Genomic DNA, 19,257 nt, shown 5'->3' on the forward strand with positions numbered 1-19,257 from the left:
ACGGCGGACCATGGAAGGAGTGTTAGGGTCTGTTGGTCATAAAAAAAAAACAGTTGCTCCGGAATTATGTTAATGTTGAAGTGGATGGTATCTACTAGATGAAGAAAGCTAATCAGTTACCAACCTCATGAGTGTCTGAGGAAGCCAGAGGTAAATATTGGACAACTTTTCTCGAACGTCCTAACTCGCCGTAGAGGTCCTAGCCCAATAGCTTAGCTAGACGTGTGTTAGCTTACCCAATGGCTAACGTCCTAGCTCACTGAGCTAGCTTGCTAGTTTAGCTTAAGTTCTTTAGTTCCCTAACTTGTGGTAACTAGAGTTCACAATGTCTATCAGAGGGAACTTCAGGATTCATCTTACATAAGAGTTTGTGTAAATGTATGCATTGTTGAGTTCATATCAGCTCTAATATCCGACATGTTCCCCACTGATTACCGACAGTAACATTACTATCTGTGGGAACAAACAGGGCGCTAGGCACGGTTCTAGCATAACATGCTAAGCTAACTAAAAGAAAACAGTGAAGTTGAAGGTGCGGAAGAACAATAACAAACACCGATTGAATAGTAGGTTTATTCGGATTTATTGTTCCTGAAATGATATGTCTATCAGGGCTAGCAATACATAAGGAAGGCATTTCCAGAGTCTTGTATGTACAGGATGAATTGACCTGATGTGACCAAACAACCGCCACAGCAGATATGTTTCCCGACTGTCACAGCGTAACACTGCACATGGTCTAATCAAGTTTAGCTCTAATTTATCTTATTTATTCTGCTCTGTCTCTAATTACAAGACATGTTCATATATCACTCTCATATTGCTTATGTTAGCATAGAAGAGGAACGTGTATTCCGGGAATACTGGAAAGGTGTTACATGTCAGCGTACATTTGTTTTAATGTTTTATTCACTTTGGAGGGAGGCAGTGTTTTTGTTATAACAAGAAAAGCTTCTGGTTAGCCATAATAACGCTAATAAGTGCCAGTACTATCTTATATTACCTGAAGAACGTTTCTGATGGAAGTCAAATTATATTTTTTAATTTTAACAAGGTGTAGTCACTTATAGTAATAATAATATATAAAATTTGAATTGAATTGTCTATTTTGTCTATTTTTATTTTCATGACAGATCATGTCTGCATTCAAGATTCTCCTGCAGCAGCGCCAGAAGAGTGGCAGAAGGAAAACCTCTGAAGCAATGTCTGCAGAGGTGTCGCCAGACTCCAAGTGTCCCATCTGTTTGGACATATTTCACAACATTTCTTACCTGGACCTCTGCCTGCACAAGTTCTGTTTCCGCTGTATTCATGAATGGTCCAAGAATAAAGCTGAGTGCCCACTATGCAAACAGCCCTTCAATTCAATCTATCACAGTATAAAATCAGAGCAAGACTTTAAGAAGTTTGACCTGCAGCCGCTGGATAATGGCTCTTTTGGAACTTTTGGGGGAGTGCGGTTTAGATACCGCACAACTCTTACAGGAGTTAATCGACAGATGCGGGGAAGGACCTCGCCACCTCCAGATAATGGGGTAATGTTTGAGGCCTCGACAAACCCTCCACAACAGCGTCAGGACCGTTACATTCGGCGCATGATGACGAGGTTGGCAGCCAAGAGGAGAGCTGCGAGTGAAGGCAGGGTGGTAAGCAATGTCAGAGAGCAGGAAATGGTCAACTTCAGGAGGGAACTGTACCGCCGGGGGGTGAGGGTTCGAAATGTTCGGGATGGTGGCCGCTCCAGAGACACCTCAGCTGAGTTTTTCAGGAGAAATCCTGCGTGTCTACATAGACTTGTCCCCTGGCTAAAAAGAGAACTCATTGTGCTTTATGGGGCCCACGGCTCTTTGGTCAATATAGTCCAACACATCATCATGTCCCGGATTACACGTTATGACATGGAGGATGGAGCTATCCAAGAAGAGCTCAGGCCGTTCCTTCAGGGGCGCACAGAGCACTTTCTGCATGAGTTCATCAACTTCGCAAGATCCCCCTTCAATATGGAGGCCTATGACCAGCATGCTGTCTATGACTGCCCAGCCCCATCCTCAAATGAAGACAGCAGCTCTAACTCATCTGTAATAGCTATCTCAGAAGATGAGGAACACTCTGGGGAATTGGACCCACCAGGGGATTCCACCTCCAATTTGAGCCACTCTATGTGGGATGATGAGACGCCTGGGCCTTCGTATTCTACGACAGCAGAGCAAAGCAGGGCAGAGTGTCTGTCTGTTGTCGACTCGGATTCAGACAGCAGTTTAGAGGAGGAGCCACAAGAGTTTGGAGCTTCTCTGCAGCAAGTGAATCCCCATACCCAGACAGATTTGATACAGAGTGAAGTTAACAAAGACAATTGTTTGTCTTCTGACAGTGATGACTGTGTTATTATAAGTTTTGTTAAGCCTACAGCAGAAAGGACTCCTGAGCTGGTTAAACTTTCCTCTGACTCTGATGAGTCTGCCAGTGAAGATACTAAAGAAGTGCCTCTTCTGCCTCAACACATCCGCTTCTCCAGTCTCAGTCCAATAGCTTCACAGAACAGTGATCCAAGCAGCGCTGGACAGTTAGAAAATGTAGTAACAGATTATCTTTTGGATTCAAGAGAAAGGTATACCTCTTCTACATCCAGCCGGCACAAGACATCAAGTCAGTCAGACAGACACGATGGAGGTAGAGGATTTGACAGTTACGGTAAATCCAGGGAGAGGTACTCGTCAAAGGACAGAGACCATAGGAGAAGGAGGAGGTCTAGAAGTGGAGAACGCAGGCACTCTAGCAGAAGCCCAGCAATCTCCCACAGCGGTGTCAACGGTCTATCTAGAGAAAGAGGTTATTCTTACTCCAGTGGCAGAGCCTTCCACTCAAAATGTGACAGTAACCATAAAAGAAGGGACGGTGATCACAGCTATCTGTCCTATAGGCATTACAGCCAAGGGAGAAAAGAAAGTGGGGTGCATTACACAGAGAGACACTCCTACTACTACAGCAGCAGCAAGCGCTCCGATCGACACTCTCGCTCTTGCTCCAGGAGCCGCAGCAGGGACTCACGGAGACGGGACAGGAGGCATTCTCGATCCAGGTCTTATTCCAGCAGTCGCTCCCCTTCAGCAAAAAAGAGGTCTCACCACGACAAGCCCGGTGGAAAGAGGAAATACAAAACAAGACATTTGGAGGAACCGTCCAACACAACTCAATCCAACTCAAACGGTGAAGGCGAAGCTTCCTCTTTGTTAACCAAACACAAGAAAAAGAGCAAAGAGAAGCATTGTAAAAAATCCAAAGAGAGGTCAAGAAAGACCAGCAGGAGCATGAGTGTGGAGCTCGTCAGTGAGGAAAACCCTCACGAGCGAAGCAAGCGCCACCATAAGAAAAAGAAGAAACACAAGAAGAAGAGCAAAAGGCACAAGAGTAGCGAACGCACAGAGAAGCACTCATCCACTGTAATTACTATTGATAGTGACAGTGACTCTTTTGCTAACGCCAGTGTTACCCAGGCCAGCAGCACCAACAAGGACAACTCCGTGGACAATACCGCTGATAACCCAGTGGACCCCGCCCCTTCAGACTCTAATGCTTAGTTGTATGAAAGATTATTTTCCCACTGTTCACTGGTGGGAAACGAGGGACTTATCCCCAGCTGCTAATGCCTGCCAGCAGTGTCGTAGATCAAAACAATGTTCATTATGTGGAGGGTCACCAGACTTTAAAGGATATTGTGGATATGTTTAAATGCCTTGTCAACTATTTTTACTTTGACAATTTAGAGGAGGGTGACTTATATGATATATAAATATATCTGTGTTGAAATTTTGAGTTTTCAATAGATAAATGACCGTTGTAGACCATCATGGTCTGGTTTCCTGACTGTTAATTACACCTAATTCTATTTTATGTGCTAAGTGCCACTATAAACAAGGAAGAATGGAAAATTATTATGGTCACATCCTTTTAAGTGTCAAATTTTACTCTGGAATTTACTCTGGATTTTTCACTTTTTTTTATGGATGTATTTTATTTCTCAGGTGCTCTCAGGGATAATGTTGATAACAGCGATTTTTTTATGTTATAAGTCAGCTATTCTCTTGAGATAAAACCATTTCTACCTTCTTCTCAAGGATTAGCACTTATTATCAGCACATGGTGTATGGATTTCAGAATGGGCTCTTTTCTATTGAGTTTTATTTAAAATAAATTGTATTGAGAAACTCTGCGCACATTATTAATTATTGATGATTTCTAGCTAATTTCCATCTGTAACCCTGGGCAGGTGAATGGAAACAAAAAAGCAAAACAGAGCAAAATCTATCTTCTGCACTTTACATGGACGATTGATAACCAAGCAACAGTGTACACACACATGACTATACGCACGCATGCACACAAAAACACATTTCATAGGACTAAACAAAACAATGCACAAAATATTAAACTCATGTAGTCAAGGTTATGTAAAAAAAAAAGTTCATGAACATGTCAAACTAATGTGCACAAGACTGGCTGCTTAAAAACCTTTTTAACTTCATGGGAGAAAAATATGGGAATCCGTCTAGGTTTTTTCACTTATATGAAGCCTTTTCCATCATTAAAAGACATTCAATGTTTTCCTCAAACCTGCAGTTTGAAGGCAGGAGTGAAACAGGATGGTTGATTTTAGGCAACAACTTACCTAAACAGGGACTATTGCCACATTAGGAAAACTGCACTATCCCCATGTTCATTACAAGCAAACATTGTAGTTAATAGAAACCATATCATTCTAAATGTATCTCATCTTCAATATTTTTTTTAATTACGATAGCTTGCAAGCGTGTAAACGTAGTTCAGAGAACAAACCACAGTTATCCAAGTTTTGTGATGTTATGGTAAATAACGCTGTTAAGTGCATATTAAGCAGTAAAGTTCTCTTCTATTTCCTAGCTTCAGAAATATATACAACTAGAGCTGATTGATTATGTGACGTTTCAACTATCGATCATATTTAAGTTAATGAAAACCAAAGTGCAAAAACATTGTTTGCTTTGAAAACAAGTATGTTATGATGTAGACAAAATAATTAGCCTTTTTAAAAATAATAATGTAGGGTTCAACCTAACCCCACGCTCTTATTTTGAAGGCAGATTTAAAACAGGAAGAGGAATGTCTAACGTCTGATTTGCTGACGGATGTTATTAACGGTTGATGCTATATAGCGTGCACATCACAACTTAGTCAAATCTTCAATTTTACAGGCAACAATACTGTCGGCATGGCTTCCTCCGCGCCCATTAAGGTAATACCCTAAATTTTTATATCACTTTGAAAGTATGAGTAACAGTTAATTGTGTTTTTGAACACGGTGGCAGGAGAATCAATGAGAAATTTTAGCTAGGTAATGTAATTTCCTGACAGATGTGCAGTTGTCACAAACCAAGAAGTGCGGGGGGAAAAGCTCTTAGCTCTTAGCATTGTGAATGAAGAGCTGTATATACTATGCAACCTTTTTACTGTGGCTATATTACACTTGCTAACGTGTATGCTAACAGCTATGATGCTGTAAGTGTGGCACGGTTTAAACTGCGAAAAGTGAACCATTTTTGTTGATTTTGCACGTGGCCGGGTGAAGTGCACCTGGACAGCAGTGAGCAGGTAGTTGAACAGAGATGAAGGGAGGGTAATAAGTTATTAATTAATTAAATAAAGCCAAAGTAGCAATACCACACTGAAAACTAAACTTTTGTGCAAATTAGGTGAAAACATATGTCATCAGCAAATAATCAAGGCAAACAGGCTTATGTAGATTTATCAACCATTAGAAACTCCATAAAATGTCTTTTTCTAATCTGTGTTGCTAAATTTACACTTACAGGACAAGGAGGAGAGGATACATAGATTTGGGCAAACTTACAACCTTACACATGTGACATAAGATATCGTTGAAATGTTATGTTAATACCTTGGTATAATTATTAGTGATGCATAAATTCATGTGTGAGCAGCATTATAATGTTTTTGCCTTTTTTAACATGTAATCAATTTTATCAATTAAATATACTGTATGTAGTTTAATCTATGACGCATCATATATTATAATCAGTTTATATGTTGATATTAGGGCTGAGTGATATGGCCAAAATTAATATTTCGATAACGAAATGTATCACAATATAGCATGTTAGGTGATAATTTAACAAATAATTAGTCAGTATGAAAGAACCACATGGTAACACCTATTTTGGATAATCCTGTGTGAATTAATACTTGAGTTTTCGCTTGGGCTGAGCCTGAGTCCTTTTCTGAGTCCTTAATGTCCATGTTAATAACAGCGCCTCCCTCTGTGGTTCGCTCCAGGTTCAGTCCAGCAGTTCAGCACTTGGTGCAAGGATAAGAACGTAAAGCATTGTCAAAATGACGTAAAAATAGCCATAAAGCAGTTCAGCTGCTGGTTTTGTGACATCACTATAGAGACGATATTGAAAAACACATTTCATATTGTTTTGACGTTATATATTGTCTCATTGCCCAGCCTTAGTTTCTGTAATATTTTAATCTGCAAAGTGAATACAGCTGTGGAATAAAAAGTAGTGGTAGCTGGAGGAGTAGTTGTACTGGTGTAATTGTACTTGCCTTCTAGCACTCCCGTTAACTGACTGTAAACAGGAAAGTAAATATTTGTGATGCTTAAGTATATATACGGTATGTGAGTAAATATACTTACCTTGTTACCGGACTGTAAATTAACTGTAAGTATGTTGAAACGCAAACAGCTTGGAGGGAAATAACAGCATCAAGTCTTGTGATTGGGTAATGAATTGGTGACTGATATCATATGTGTTGCTATAGGTTGAAACATCACTTTTTTTATTTCGCTATTTTATGTTCTTTTTATTTACCTATATTGTATGTAATACACATCATGGAAAGGTTTTATTAATTACAATTGAGCTTTAATTCAAGAATTCTGAAAATGTGTGTTTAGATTGGAATCATTGGTGGTTCAGGCCTTGATGATCCAGATATCTTGGAGGGAAGGACTGAGCGTTATGTGGACACACCGTACGGAAAGGTCAGTTGTAATTTGTGAATTTGTGGTCCAAGGACGTTTTGTTTGTCAAATAGAGCAGTGTATACAAAAAGCTCCACTTACATTCTGGCATATTTAGCAAGCAAATGATTGCTTACATTACTGTTTAATGTCTAAATAGATTTTTCTTCTCCTCTTGAACAGCCATCAGATGCTCTGATACTAGGGAAGATAAAAAACGTTGAATGTGTGCTCCTCGCAAGGTAAGTCAGGTCGTCTTACTTTCTTTTACTGTTACTGAAAATGTGTCCTTTATTAGCACCATCTAGTGGAAACACTTCACACTTTTCAAGTATATGTAGCAATATGAACTCTTTGCACATCCTTGATATGTCCCTCTATGTAATTATGAGCTGCATGTTAAACCCAAGCATGTATTTATTCTAATGTTATAAAACAATATGTTTAATGGTCCTTTTCTCTTCTCTACAGGCATGGGAGACAACACACTATAATGCCGTCTAATGTGAACTACCAGGCCAACATCTGGGCAATGAAAGAAGAAGGATGTACACATCTGTTGGTCACCACGGCCTGTGGTTCACTCAGGGAGGAGATTCAGCCCGGAGACATTGTCATTATAGATCAGTTTATTGACAGGTGAGTCGGGTGTGAGCACGACAGTAGGCTGAAGATATTTTGTATTTTTTCCACATACACACAGCATGTAAAATATATGTTTGGCTGAGTTTGATTATGAAAGCTTTTGCTGCTGTAACAGTCAAAAAATAAAAATGATACTGTCGAGGTTGGATAAAAAACGTTTTCATGACGACAGGAAGTTTTTGCAGCAGATCAATATACAAGACACAAACAAACACATAGCACTTTTTGCCCTGTTGTGAATCAAATACCAGCTGTCTTTAAAAAGTACCCTAACTCTAGAAGATAATCTCGCACTTCTTCCGTAAGAACAGGCTTGCTGGTAAACCTGAGAATATTTCTTACTCATTACGGTGGGAAGACAAACATTCTCAGAGGTGTCTGACCTCCAGGCATAGGCTACACAATATACACTACGTGCAGCATGAGCCTGGTGAGGGAGAGTTGTTTTCTCTTGCTTAGCTTGTTGCACAAGTTCCATCAAATAACTCATTTGTGCAATGAGAGCTGCTGTTTAAGCAGGATGGCTTGGCTCTGTCTGTGCGCCTGTGACGCTAAGTCCCTGCGTAACGGCAGCATCCATGGCTGGCCGTGCAGGAGCCACACTAGTTCCACCATCCATGGTCTGCTGGGACAATACGGGGCTATCAGAATCAAAGATAACCACTGTTCTCTCACTCTGATCAATATCGGAGCTATGAGGCTGTGTGGGGGGAATGCATACAGCAGCGTGTTTGGCCACGGATGAGCCACTGCGTCTGCTCACAGTAGTACGTCTCTGTTTCTTAACATAAAGAACAGCACGTGTTCGTGCGATGCAACGAGATCTATGGATGCTCGGCTGAATCTCTCCCAAACCAGGTGAAGTACTTCAGGATTGAGTCTCCTTTCGCTGTACAAAGGATTTCCTCTGGAGAGGAGATCTGCCCCGCTTCTCAATACGCTGGGGACGTGCGCTGCGTGTAATGACAACAGGTGCTCGTTGCTCCACATTATCAGACTCTGGGCCAGTCTGCATAATTGACTGGAGGGCGTGTCTCCTTGTCAGTTTATATAAGACACCGCTGTTGTATTGTTGTATTGTTGACCTGAACAAAACATGACAGTTTTTCAGGAGTGGCAAAAAATGTTTGAGCCAGAAAAATTGCCATCAGTTCCAGGTAATTTATATGAACAAGACGGAGCCTCGGGGGCAAGGTCCCATTCACAGACCTCCCCTCGAATACAGCTCCCCATCCTGTCAGTAACGTATCTGTTGTCACAGTTTTCCTCATAACCACCGTTCCTAAGGGGATGCCAGTAGTGAACACCCCTGGGACATAATGAAGACACCCAGCGTTGGAAATCCCTCATTCTCAATAATCTCTGAAGAACAAAAGAAATGGCCGAGGCCACCAGCTCTGTCCGTCGGAGGCAGGCTCGTAGCGAGGCAGAGTGCTGGCAGAATTTCTCCACTCGATCCTGTGACAGAAAAGCCCAGAAATGAACAGAATTTATTTCGAGGCCCAAATACACTATATTCTGAGTGGGAGACAAGATGCTCTTTGCGTGATTGACACTGAAGTGTCTGCTTAACAGCGCCCGTGTGTGTTTCTCCCATTCGTCCCTGCTGCTGGCGCAGAGGATCGCTCCGAGTGCTGACTGCTGAGCCTCTGTTTCCACTAACCACATTGCCTAAATCGACCGCCTCTTCTTCCCTTCAGGCGGGCGGGAGTAATGGTTTGACCTGGCGGTCATGGTGGCTGCCATGGCAGCGAATTACTTTTTACACCAATGTTTTTGACCCTGGGAACCGTGCTGGTGAGGCGCTGGCTGCTCAGGCATCTGAAAACAGGGTCCTTTTAAAGCTCCCGCTGCATCCCCTCGCTGCCACAGCCGCAACGCCCGAGCAAGCTGGTGGTGGGGGGCAAGGTGTTCTCTTGTGGGAAAGGCCTCTCCCTGCTTCTTCCTCAGGTCACTAGCCTGCTGCATAGAGGGGACAGCCTCTCCAAATAAGCCCTTAGCATGCGACAGGTCAAACGGGGAATCCATTATGTCCTGCTTATCGTGGTTGGGCAGGCTGGAGAGAATTAGCCGCAGCGATCTCTCTCCCGCCACGGCTCAGTTCAGTGACAGTGACGACACATATCTCCTCCCAAATAGCTAGACTTGGAGAGCCCTTATCTAAAAGGTGGCCCATGTCCTGGAACAGCTCAGCCTGATACGCTGTAAGCATGGTGACAACATTTAAGTTTTTCACCGACTGAGCTGCTGACTTGTACACTTTCTGGTACATGGAGGCTGTGAAGCGCTCCACTTTGTCCGGGTGGACCGGCGGTTGGGATGAAGGTGGTACGTCACCAATTGCTCCACGACCGGGGGGTCTGAGAGCCCCAAAGCCTCGCTGATGGTAACCTGCAGGCCAGAGTTCCTCGGTTCTCCTGGGTCTCCTCGGTTCCCGTCAATCCAGATTTACCTCATCCTCACTGTGTCTCCACCACTGTCCTCTGAGTCAAGGAGCTGACTTAACAGCGGGGGAAACTCTGTTTCGGGGGTCCTCCACTCTATCTCCCCAGTCAGTGCTAGCCATAGCCAGCTTCTCTCTGGGCTTTGCAGCAGTGTCAGAGAGGCAAGGCTTGCTTTTTGAGTCTACTGACACACTCAGGCGGTCCTCCAGGATCCTCAGTGGCATGGCACAGCAGTGCTCACAGGACTCTGAGTCTGCGAGTGAAGACTGGGCATGCCTAACCCCCATGCATGTGATGCATAGGCGATGGGAGTCTCTCCCCGAGATCGTGAAACCACACATGACCAGGCAAGGGCAGGACTCGACGTCCTTAGCCTTGCTGCCATCCACGCTTCCCTTAGAGGATGTGGCGGAAGCCATATCTAATGACAAGCTTAACAATAACCCTGACGGTCAGCAGTTGGAAAAATGACACAAGTAGTAACCGGTACACGTCGGCCACAACACAAGAAAACTCACCTGAACCAAAGAGTTTTCTTGATGAAATGATAATCCAAAATCTTGACTCCAGATATTCACGTTCAGTGACTACCTTGACGGCTACGTCTGTGAACAGTTAAATGAAAATCCAGATTCAGGACAGCTGAGGAGCTCTTGGGCTAGCCCGTGCATCACAGGATGAGTCGGAGATAGTGTTGACAGTGATTCCTAAATTGTTTTATCTACTCACTGCTAAACATATTTGCTCTTTTAGTGTTAAAGTGAAAGTACAAACACATTGTACAATTGTATTTTGTGCATTTAAAATAAGCATTAGTTTGTGATTTGTAAGACAAATCAATTAAAAATTCTATGTTGATTATTTGGTTCATTTTCAACTAGCTGTATTTTTCAGTACTTCCTGTTGACCTCTTTTTGCCAGGACTACCAAGAGAGCTCAGACGCTGTATGATGGTCAGGCCACCAGTCCTCCAGGAGTGTGCCACATCCCCATGGCTGAGCCTTTCTGCAACAGAACCCGAGAGGTAAGTGCTCAAATATCTGTATATATTTCACACACTGTACATGCCACTTCCTGTGCTTCCTTTGAAACTTTTAATTTTCACCTAATTTACTCTTATTACCCCAAATTTCCACTGGATTCAGTATCACACATCTGGTTGACCTGAAAGGGGTTCATTCACAATGAAGCTATAGTTGTTGAACATAAGGGGCCAATATTTTGATATATATATATTAATGTGGACAGTGACTAACGGTCCATCCCGGTGCAGGTTCTGGTGGAGGTGGCCCGCAGCCTGGGGGTAAAGTGCCATGTTCGAGGGACCATGCTGTCTATCGAGGGACCTCGCTTCTCCTCGCGTGCAGAGAGCCTGATGTTCCGCCAGTGGGGCGCTGACGTCATCAACATGACAACTGTGCCAGAGGTGGTCCTCGCCAAGGAAGCCGGCCTGTGCTATGCTAGCATCGCCATGGCAACAGACTACGACTGTTGGAAGGAACATGAGGAGGCGGTGAGTGGCGGGCTGGAGGTCCTTACGGCCGTTTTCATTACTTTGATGTCTCTTCTGTCCTTGTTTGTGCATTGAGTGAGTCAGTCTGGCCCTCTCCCTTCAACAAGCTGTTCTGGTGGCAGATGGATCCTTTGTGCTAACTTTTTTGTAAGCTAGCAACTGGAAAAGATAACCAGCTAAAAGTATGACATTTATCTGAACTACTCTAAATGATCCAACAATAAAATATTCCAAGATAAGGTAGATCTAATGGTCCATAACACGAATACATCAACAGACTCAAAGGCACGTTTACCTTTTTTAATTTTCAGAATTGGACGCCTCTCTGTTTATTCTAGTCTTAACTTGTTATAGTTATCTGCGCTCTATAACCATGTTGATTTCACCCATATAGATTCCTCGACGTGTACTTTACAAATGCTTTCTGCTAGCAAAGTAACATCAGCAATAACATTGGACTTATTTTGCTGAAGGACTCCATGATCCATAATCCATGAATCTGGTTATTTATTGCAGTAATGAAACAATGAAGCTTGTTAACTGTAATCCGCAGTGATCCGTCTCTTCCGTTGGCAGGAAACTAAATGTTTTGCCACATTAGGTCCTCCTCACCATATTTTTTAGAGCATGCCAGTATTTCATCACTTTGCAGTATAAATATGCAAGTATTGTGAAATTGGTGCAACATGATCAGAGAAATCAGGGAAAAAGTTCTCTTAAGCTCTTTAACCGTCAAATCTGCTCCTCTGCGGGCACATGAGTGAGGGACTCTGGGTGCAGGTAACATGTAGAGGAGTTAAACATTGTGGCAATTCCTATATAAGCTCCATTTAACATAATAAGGCCATAACTGTAAGTTGCATATGAAAAAGTATAAACACATTTGTTCACAGTAAGTACATTGTCTTCAGCGTCAGTAATGATACATGACAATGAGTGATTCTTATCACCCTGCGGCTGTTTTCTTCCTGTGTCTTAGGTCTGTGTTGACAACGTACTGAAGACGATGAAGGAGAACGCCAACAAAGCCAGCAGTATCCTGCTCACTGCGATACCCCAGATCAGCCAGATGGACTGGGCTCAGACAATGAAGACCTTGAAAGTAAGTAGTTAACTTTCGATGATTCATTTCCATGCAGCAAGTCATTGGAAAAGTTGTGAAAGAGGGTTTGTTTACCTTTCGACATTCTATCTGGAACTGAGATCTCATTTATAATGTATTTTCGTCTCTCCGAACTGCCTCTTAAACCCGGGTTTAAAGAATAATCCACCAATTGGAGCGTGACAACTTTCGAAACATTACCTGTTTGTGAAGGTGATTATTACTGGGATTATTACCCAAGTGCTGCAAGAGAGTGATGACAGTTACTTTGATCTGAGGGGCAAAGTCAGACACAGTCATTGTGCACTTTTTATAGTCTTTATAAAACATGAAGCTCGGTTTTTTTAAGTTTGAATTTAGATCTTTAAAAACACTCCACACGGTTATGCTTACAATACTCTTAACACAATATTTCTACTAATTAATATATTAAATGTGTAAATAGTGCACATTTATTATATTAATTGCACTTCCGAAAAATCACCTGATTAATTGAGTGATTTTGCACTCGGTACATCCTTTGAATCCATTTGCTACAATACTTTTGAATGTGCGTGTGTGAGGTGGCAGGAAGGTAAGTAGTTACTTTTTTTTAACCTTTTATTAATTTATTGTGCATATTTTTATGATAAAATAATTTTTCATTGAAGCTGCTTGATATTTAAATGTTATTTTGGTAATGATGACAGTCACATCAGTTTTAATATAACTTTATAAAAGAGAGTTTTATAATGTCTGCTGTTTTTTTCTTTAACTTTCTTAGTAAATCAACTCAGACCTTCACTGAAACAACCACTATAGACAGCTTTAACATGAGCTTGATAGTAATTGTTGCTGCATATCTGTGACACATACATGGAATACCAGCTGTTCTGTTCCTTCTGTTACAGTCAATGGCACAATCTTCCGTAATGTTACCAAAACACTAAGTGTGCAGAAAACAGTGAAGTACAAATGGACCCAAGACACCTCCGGCACCGACACGGACAGCAGACCCAACTCCAAGAAAGTGCCTCACATCAGAAATGCATGTACTCTGTCTTCATCCAGAGTTTCAGTGTTTTCCTTCAACCAAAAATACACATGCCACCCTCAGTCTTCATTCTGACTCACAGCTTGCTCTTTTCCCTGGAACAGTTACCATTGTTACCATTACTGTAAATTGAATTTCTGTCAATCCCACCGCGGGTTATGGTACAAATCATTTCACTGTAGATTTTAAGTCTTTTTGAGATTAAATGAGAGATTTTTTCGGGATATTTACATTTGTGGTTCTAAGTGTTTCAAATGTACAAATTTGTTGCCTGTGCTCCAACGGTGTCTTTATCGCTGTTCAAGCAGTGTTCAATAAAGTACTTTGCAAGTTTAGCACATGAATACTTAATGCCTTAGTTACAACTGATATTTTAGCAAGTAATTGTCTTTCTAATGCCGGTCAAAAATACTGTATAGTTACTATAAGAATTCTTAGGCTGTGTTCGAAATGCCGTACTATATACTACATACTATATACTGCATACTGCGTTCTGCGATAGTATGTAGTATGGAGTAGCTTTTCAAATTAATTTTGCAGTGTGCTACACCAGGCGGAAGTAAACAATAATTGACCTTTCTTTAGCTATAGCACCCCCTTCTGCTGGAATACTGCTGCTGTCCCTGATTTCAACTGCTGCTGTGACGTTCCAGCGCTTTGCATTATGGGATACAGTAGGCGAGGTAGACTGGTCTATTGGAGATTTTTTCCGAATCAGGACAACATCCAGGTATTTTTGGCATTCCGACATTTTGCTTTAGTTTGCATACTGCATACTACATTTTGTCCAAATCAGTACGTACTGCTAGTATAGTATGGCATTTCAAACACAGCATTATTCATACTGGAAATGTACCAATCAGCATTTTTTTACTTTGAAACTATGATTTCTATTTGCTCTCCATGTGGGTTTGATATGTTTAATGGAAGAAAAAATCGTGACAACCTTTTACTTGTACATGATCTTCACAGTACATACAAACTGTTTACCCGCTGTTATAAAGTCAGCTTGTTGACAGTATCCAGTACTTTTGAAAAACGTTCTAATCACACTTATTCATTTACCGATGAATTTAAAGATTTGTAGCAGTGACGGCCAATCGATCACAAACACGTTTGCTGCAACTGAACCTCATCACACTGCTGAACACATTCTGTCCATTGGTTTTGTGCTTTGTTGCCTTGTCTCATTATGAATGCACAATGCAGCATAAATATCCTAATAAAAACAATGGAGAATTGAGGTCATGCTTTAAAGTTGTTGGTATGTATCTTAATATGTTTCTTCTTTGCACATGCTCAGACCACATGCAGAGAAATGCTGGGTGACACACACTCATTCCTCTGTGCTTAAAGCTGTAGAGTGTAAATATAACAATTAATAATCCTCCTAAATTGAAATTCCACAATTTTGAATCTCCTAGCTAGAATCTTTGTAGGAAATACATTTTATAAATGATTTCAGCCTCCACTTTGACATATGTTAACCATAATTTATAGTTGAGATAACAGTGGTTTGCCATGTTAATATTTAAGTATCAGGCCTACGAGGATGAACACTGAACCCATGCATGGTTGTGAAACTTAATTTAGAAATAGACAAAACAACTCAAGTACTGTTTTCTGTTACACACTTAGGAAACTATTTGAGTTGAGCTGTAAAAAAAAAAAAAAAAAATCTAGTAACTTCTTAAAATGTGGCCTATAAATTCCAACATTAAAATTATAAACGTGCACGTTTTAGTCTTTTGTTAACTGAAAATATGCCTCAAAGTTTCTCAGAAAATAAATAAATAATTGCACCAGCCTTGATCTTATTGACATGTGTGAGGCCAGTAGAGTAACATCATAGGCCTGTACGGAATAACATTTACTATTCAGTGTTTGGAAAAACTTTTGTTCTGTATCTTTGGTTTAGTCAGTATTCCTAAGAAACCTGTTTGGTTTAATATATTCACTCCTTCAGGCAATACTTGTTCTTCAAACAATTTTAAACTCCCAACTGAATTCAAATAAACAAACACTGGTAGATTTTTCAGTATTTCAGTGTTTCATTTTTTAGGCAGTAAACCTATGTGAAGCACAGCTGCATGGCTATAAACGCTTAATCTTACTTTAAAATAAATTACTTACACTAATGAAGTGGACATGTTCACATGTGCAAAACATGTTTGATGGCTACTGCTGTTTGACATTGAAAGTTATTACGGATATCTCATTATGAAACCAACACAAATTCCATTTAAAAAACAAACAAAGGTACAGATACTACAGTAAACTATAGTAATTCCTTATAAACGATACAGTGGAAGTGAAATCCTAAATCCTAATAGCAATCTTGCACATATAGACAGCCCCTATTTCGTTTACAATAAAATAAAGGTTCATATTCTGCTAAAAAATAAAAATTAAATACAACATTTTACAGCAAAACAGTCTGTATGCATAATTTAATCTGCAGGCCTCTTCAGGTCCCGCTCCTCACAGCCCTCAGTCCACATTCAACACAAGCAGTCAGGAATTAGATATCTCAGGGTCACGGAGTCTTACGCAGAGACTCCAGATAAACGAACACATCTGTAGGGCCGTGTTTACTGGCCATTGCTAACCTGGTCCAGGGTCTGCGGGTTTGCATTGAATTCCATCAGCAGCTGCACAGTGTCCAGGAAGGCCATCCTCGTTGCACCGTGCATCGGAGTGTGCCCGGTGCTGCTGTCCGCCACGTTGGGATCTGCTCCGTGCATGCTAACACCCGAGCCACCAGCATGCTGCCCATCATCATCACCTTCATGACAACATGGCCGTGAGTTACAATCATTCTACAATGTTATTACAACCATAAAAAACAAACGTAGGCCTATATGTGGCCCTTTATATGAAACCTTGAATTTCAAAATAAGAGCATTAATAACCAGAGTAAACTGCAATTTAAATAGCTTATAAATACATCAAGCAGAAAAATACTATAATATGTGGCAAATCACATTAAAAAGCCTAGACTATTTTCAGCTTGGTGAACTGACGCTCGGGATAATAATGTGAAGGGACTATATCAAGCAGGTGTTGGGATTTGGATAGGAGCAATTTGGTTATTAATAAAAGTATGAATAATAATTATTATGATTATTAATATTAATTTAAAAATCGGATGTCTCACAACCCCCTGGATTGCCACGGTGATGTTGGTGGTTAAACCGCAACTGGGATGGTGTTTGGCTTAAACCTGGCTGTCCGCCATGTGATATGGTGACATCAGTATCTGGTAGAGTCAAAGTCATCTCGACCCCTATGGGCTGAGAGGTAATCACTTGCCCTTTGCGACTGCCCAAAACGCAAAGTTTTTTGGCTGGCAGTGGACTGACGTGCATTTCTAAAGGTGTGGACGCCACAGTCCAAAGGGGAGGTCGATACAGGGGTGCTCGACAACTATCCTGTACGACCAGATTACTTGCAGGTTTGGCAGTGAATGCTGGGCTTCTAGTCCTGAACCCTGGGTTACCCTGGCTGGTCAGTTTTTGTTTGCTGTGTTTACCTGCCCTCCCTAAGCTTCTTCAAACACAGCCTGCACTCTCTGCTAGGCAGTTTGGAAGCGTTCATGCAGGGTTTGGTTAACTTCCTAAAGGTGAGCTACCTGCACCTCATACTGCGCCACTTGCAAATGGAATTTGCACTGAGCGAGAAGGAGGAGTTGCCCAAGAACACCTGGGATTATGCATTGTGGTATCCCAGTCGGTTATCAGCCAGCTACTTTAATCTTTCCTCACAAGTGCTAAGCGTGTAGCCTTTGAGGATAGCCATCTCCTCTAAGGAGAGGTGGATAAGACCAGCGACTGCGTGCTGTAGGGCTCGGTCATCTGGTTTAAGAGGAGCTTCGGCTCCTGGCCTACCTGGGATCTTATCACACATTTTACTCTTAGGAAAACAGAACCCCAGTGGCTCTTAATACTGTGAAGGGTGTACCCTGCCTTTTGTTCAATGACAGCTGGGATAGGCTCCAGCCCCTCGTGACCCTGAACAGCATAAGGGTATAGAAGATGGATGGATGGATGGATGGCTTGATTACAGGGCACCACCCTGGCGTCAGGGAAAAATAACCATAAAGAGGAAAAATCTGACTCATTGTTACTTATTAAATTTTGTTATAAAATAATCAATTTTTCCAATACAAAGATTTTAATTCTGCTCATTTGTTGTTGTAATCCACATCTGCATATAACGCAGTTGTGAGGACCTGAGGGCACATTAGCAAATATTTGCCACCATAATAGTATACAGTACTTTACTCGGCTGTTGCTCACGTGTAGCCTCCAGGCTCTAAATTTATTGTTCTTAGTATAAGTTCATTCTCCTCTGTCCACTGCGCTTGGATGGCCGCCATTGTTCAGAAATGTTTTCAGGCCAGAGAGATCACATGACCCAAAATCTGGGCTGTGATTGGAGCATTTCTGATGTAATTCTGTATGTAGACCGCAAGAGGTCGCTGCTGATCTGACATTTCCAGATCAGAAGGATCTTTTTCAATATAAAAGTGTACAGTCAACATTGAACATTGACGTCTGTTGATGTTGATCTAAAACAGGGGTGTCAAACTCAGTCAGAGAGTGGGCCGAAATTAAAAACTGGGTCGAAATCGAGGGCCTAACGGGGTCAAAATTTAGGCCTGACAGACTTAAATTGACCATGTTTTCATCATAGATATTATATCAAATTATAAATATCGAAACATTAACTTAACTGCTCAGCTTGTAGCGATTGTCTTATAGAAAACCAAGGGTATAAAAAAGAGAGATCAAATTTAAAATAAAATTTTTATCACAGGCATCAAAAACTGCATATACACACACACACACACACACACACACACACACATATAATGACATTATGTGATATACTAATATGCCTAAAATATATATTAGGGATGCATCGATACCGATACCAGTGTCGGGTATCGGCGGTATCGGAGCTTAAGTACTCGTACTCATAAAACTTCGACGAGTATCGCACCCGAATACCACTTTACAGCTTGAGGTTAGCCTTCCGTTAGTTAAGCAGGTAAGCGGAGAAGTTGAGTGTTAAAATGTCAGCAACAGTTGCAGTTGCATCATTGTGTCTATTTACTTTGTTACAGTCAGAAAGTGAGGAACATCTGATGAAAATTAAACATGTTTTTAAAGTCATTGTGAGAACTGTAATGATATTATTAATTTCTCATATCGGTACTCGGTATCGGCAAGTACCTTAATGTAAGTACTTTTACTTGGTCTATAAAAAAAGTGGTATCGGTGCATCTCTAATATATATACAACTTAAAAATAATAATATACATTAATTACATCATACATTAAAAACGTTCGTAATTGTAAAATTTTAAAAAACATCTTCTCTTCTGTGAAACGTTATTCCTTATTGCTTAGTTTAGGCATTTCTTTTATTTACACATGCAAAAGCTGCACAACAGCCAGCTGTTGCAGTGCATTCTGGTATTTGTAGTATCAGCGG

At 41.2% G+C, this 19,257-nt stretch overlaps 2 protein-coding genes across 2 annotated transcripts; both read left to right on the plus strand.

Annotated features, from left to right (window-relative positions):
• The first annotated feature begins 15 nt into the window (after positions 1-15).
• On the plus strand, positions 16-4,205 carry toporsa (topoisomerase I binding, arginine/serine-rich a). Its single transcript, XM_069665291.1, has 2 exons — positions 16-150; positions 1,134-4,205. The coding sequence occupies exon 2, from the start codon at positions 1,137-1,139 to the stop codon at positions 3,576-3,578; it is 2,442 nt and encodes an 813-aa protein (XP_069521392.1). The 5' UTR covers positions 16-150; positions 1,134-1,136; the 3' UTR covers positions 3,579-4,205.
• Positions 4,206-5,172: 967 nt separating this feature from the next.
• LOC138594257 (S-methyl-5'-thioadenosine phosphorylase) lies at positions 5,173-14,997 on the plus strand. The gene is made up of 8 exons (XM_069665292.1): positions 5,173-5,269; positions 6,956-7,042; positions 7,205-7,263; positions 7,493-7,660; positions 11,032-11,134; positions 11,384-11,623; positions 12,603-12,725; positions 13,616-14,997. Exons 1-8 carry the CDS (start codon positions 5,246-5,248, stop codon positions 13,652-13,654), a joined length of 843 nt encoding a protein of 280 aa, XP_069521393.1. The 5' UTR covers positions 5,173-5,245; the 3' UTR covers positions 13,655-14,997.
• The last annotated feature ends 4,260 nt before the right edge of the window (positions 14,998-19,257 follow it).

Source organism: Semicossyphus pulcher, unplaced genomic scaffold (genome assembly GCF_022749685.1).
Source record: "Semicossyphus pulcher isolate SPU_LCO1_2020_fin unplaced genomic scaffold, fSemPul1.0.p SCAF_17, whole genome shotgun sequence".
Lineage (NCBI taxonomy): Eukaryota > Metazoa > Chordata > Actinopteri > Labriformes > Labridae > Semicossyphus > Semicossyphus pulcher.

Coding starts and splice junctions, on each gene's coding strand:
- LOC138594257 (XM_069665292.1), top strand. CDS start 5,246: ATGGCTTCCTCCGCGCCCATTAAG. Junction 7,264..7,492: donor GAATGTGTGCTCCTCGCAAG/GTAAGTCAGGTC, acceptor TCTTCTCTACAG/GCATGGGAGACAACACACTA. Junction 11,624..12,602: donor GGAAGGAACATGAGGAGGCG/GTGAGTGGCGGG, acceptor CCTGTGTCTTAG/GTCTGTGTTGACAACGTACT.
- toporsa (XM_069665291.1), top strand. CDS start 1,137: ATGTCTGCATTCAAGATTCTCCTGCAGCAGCGCCAGAAGAGTGGCAGA.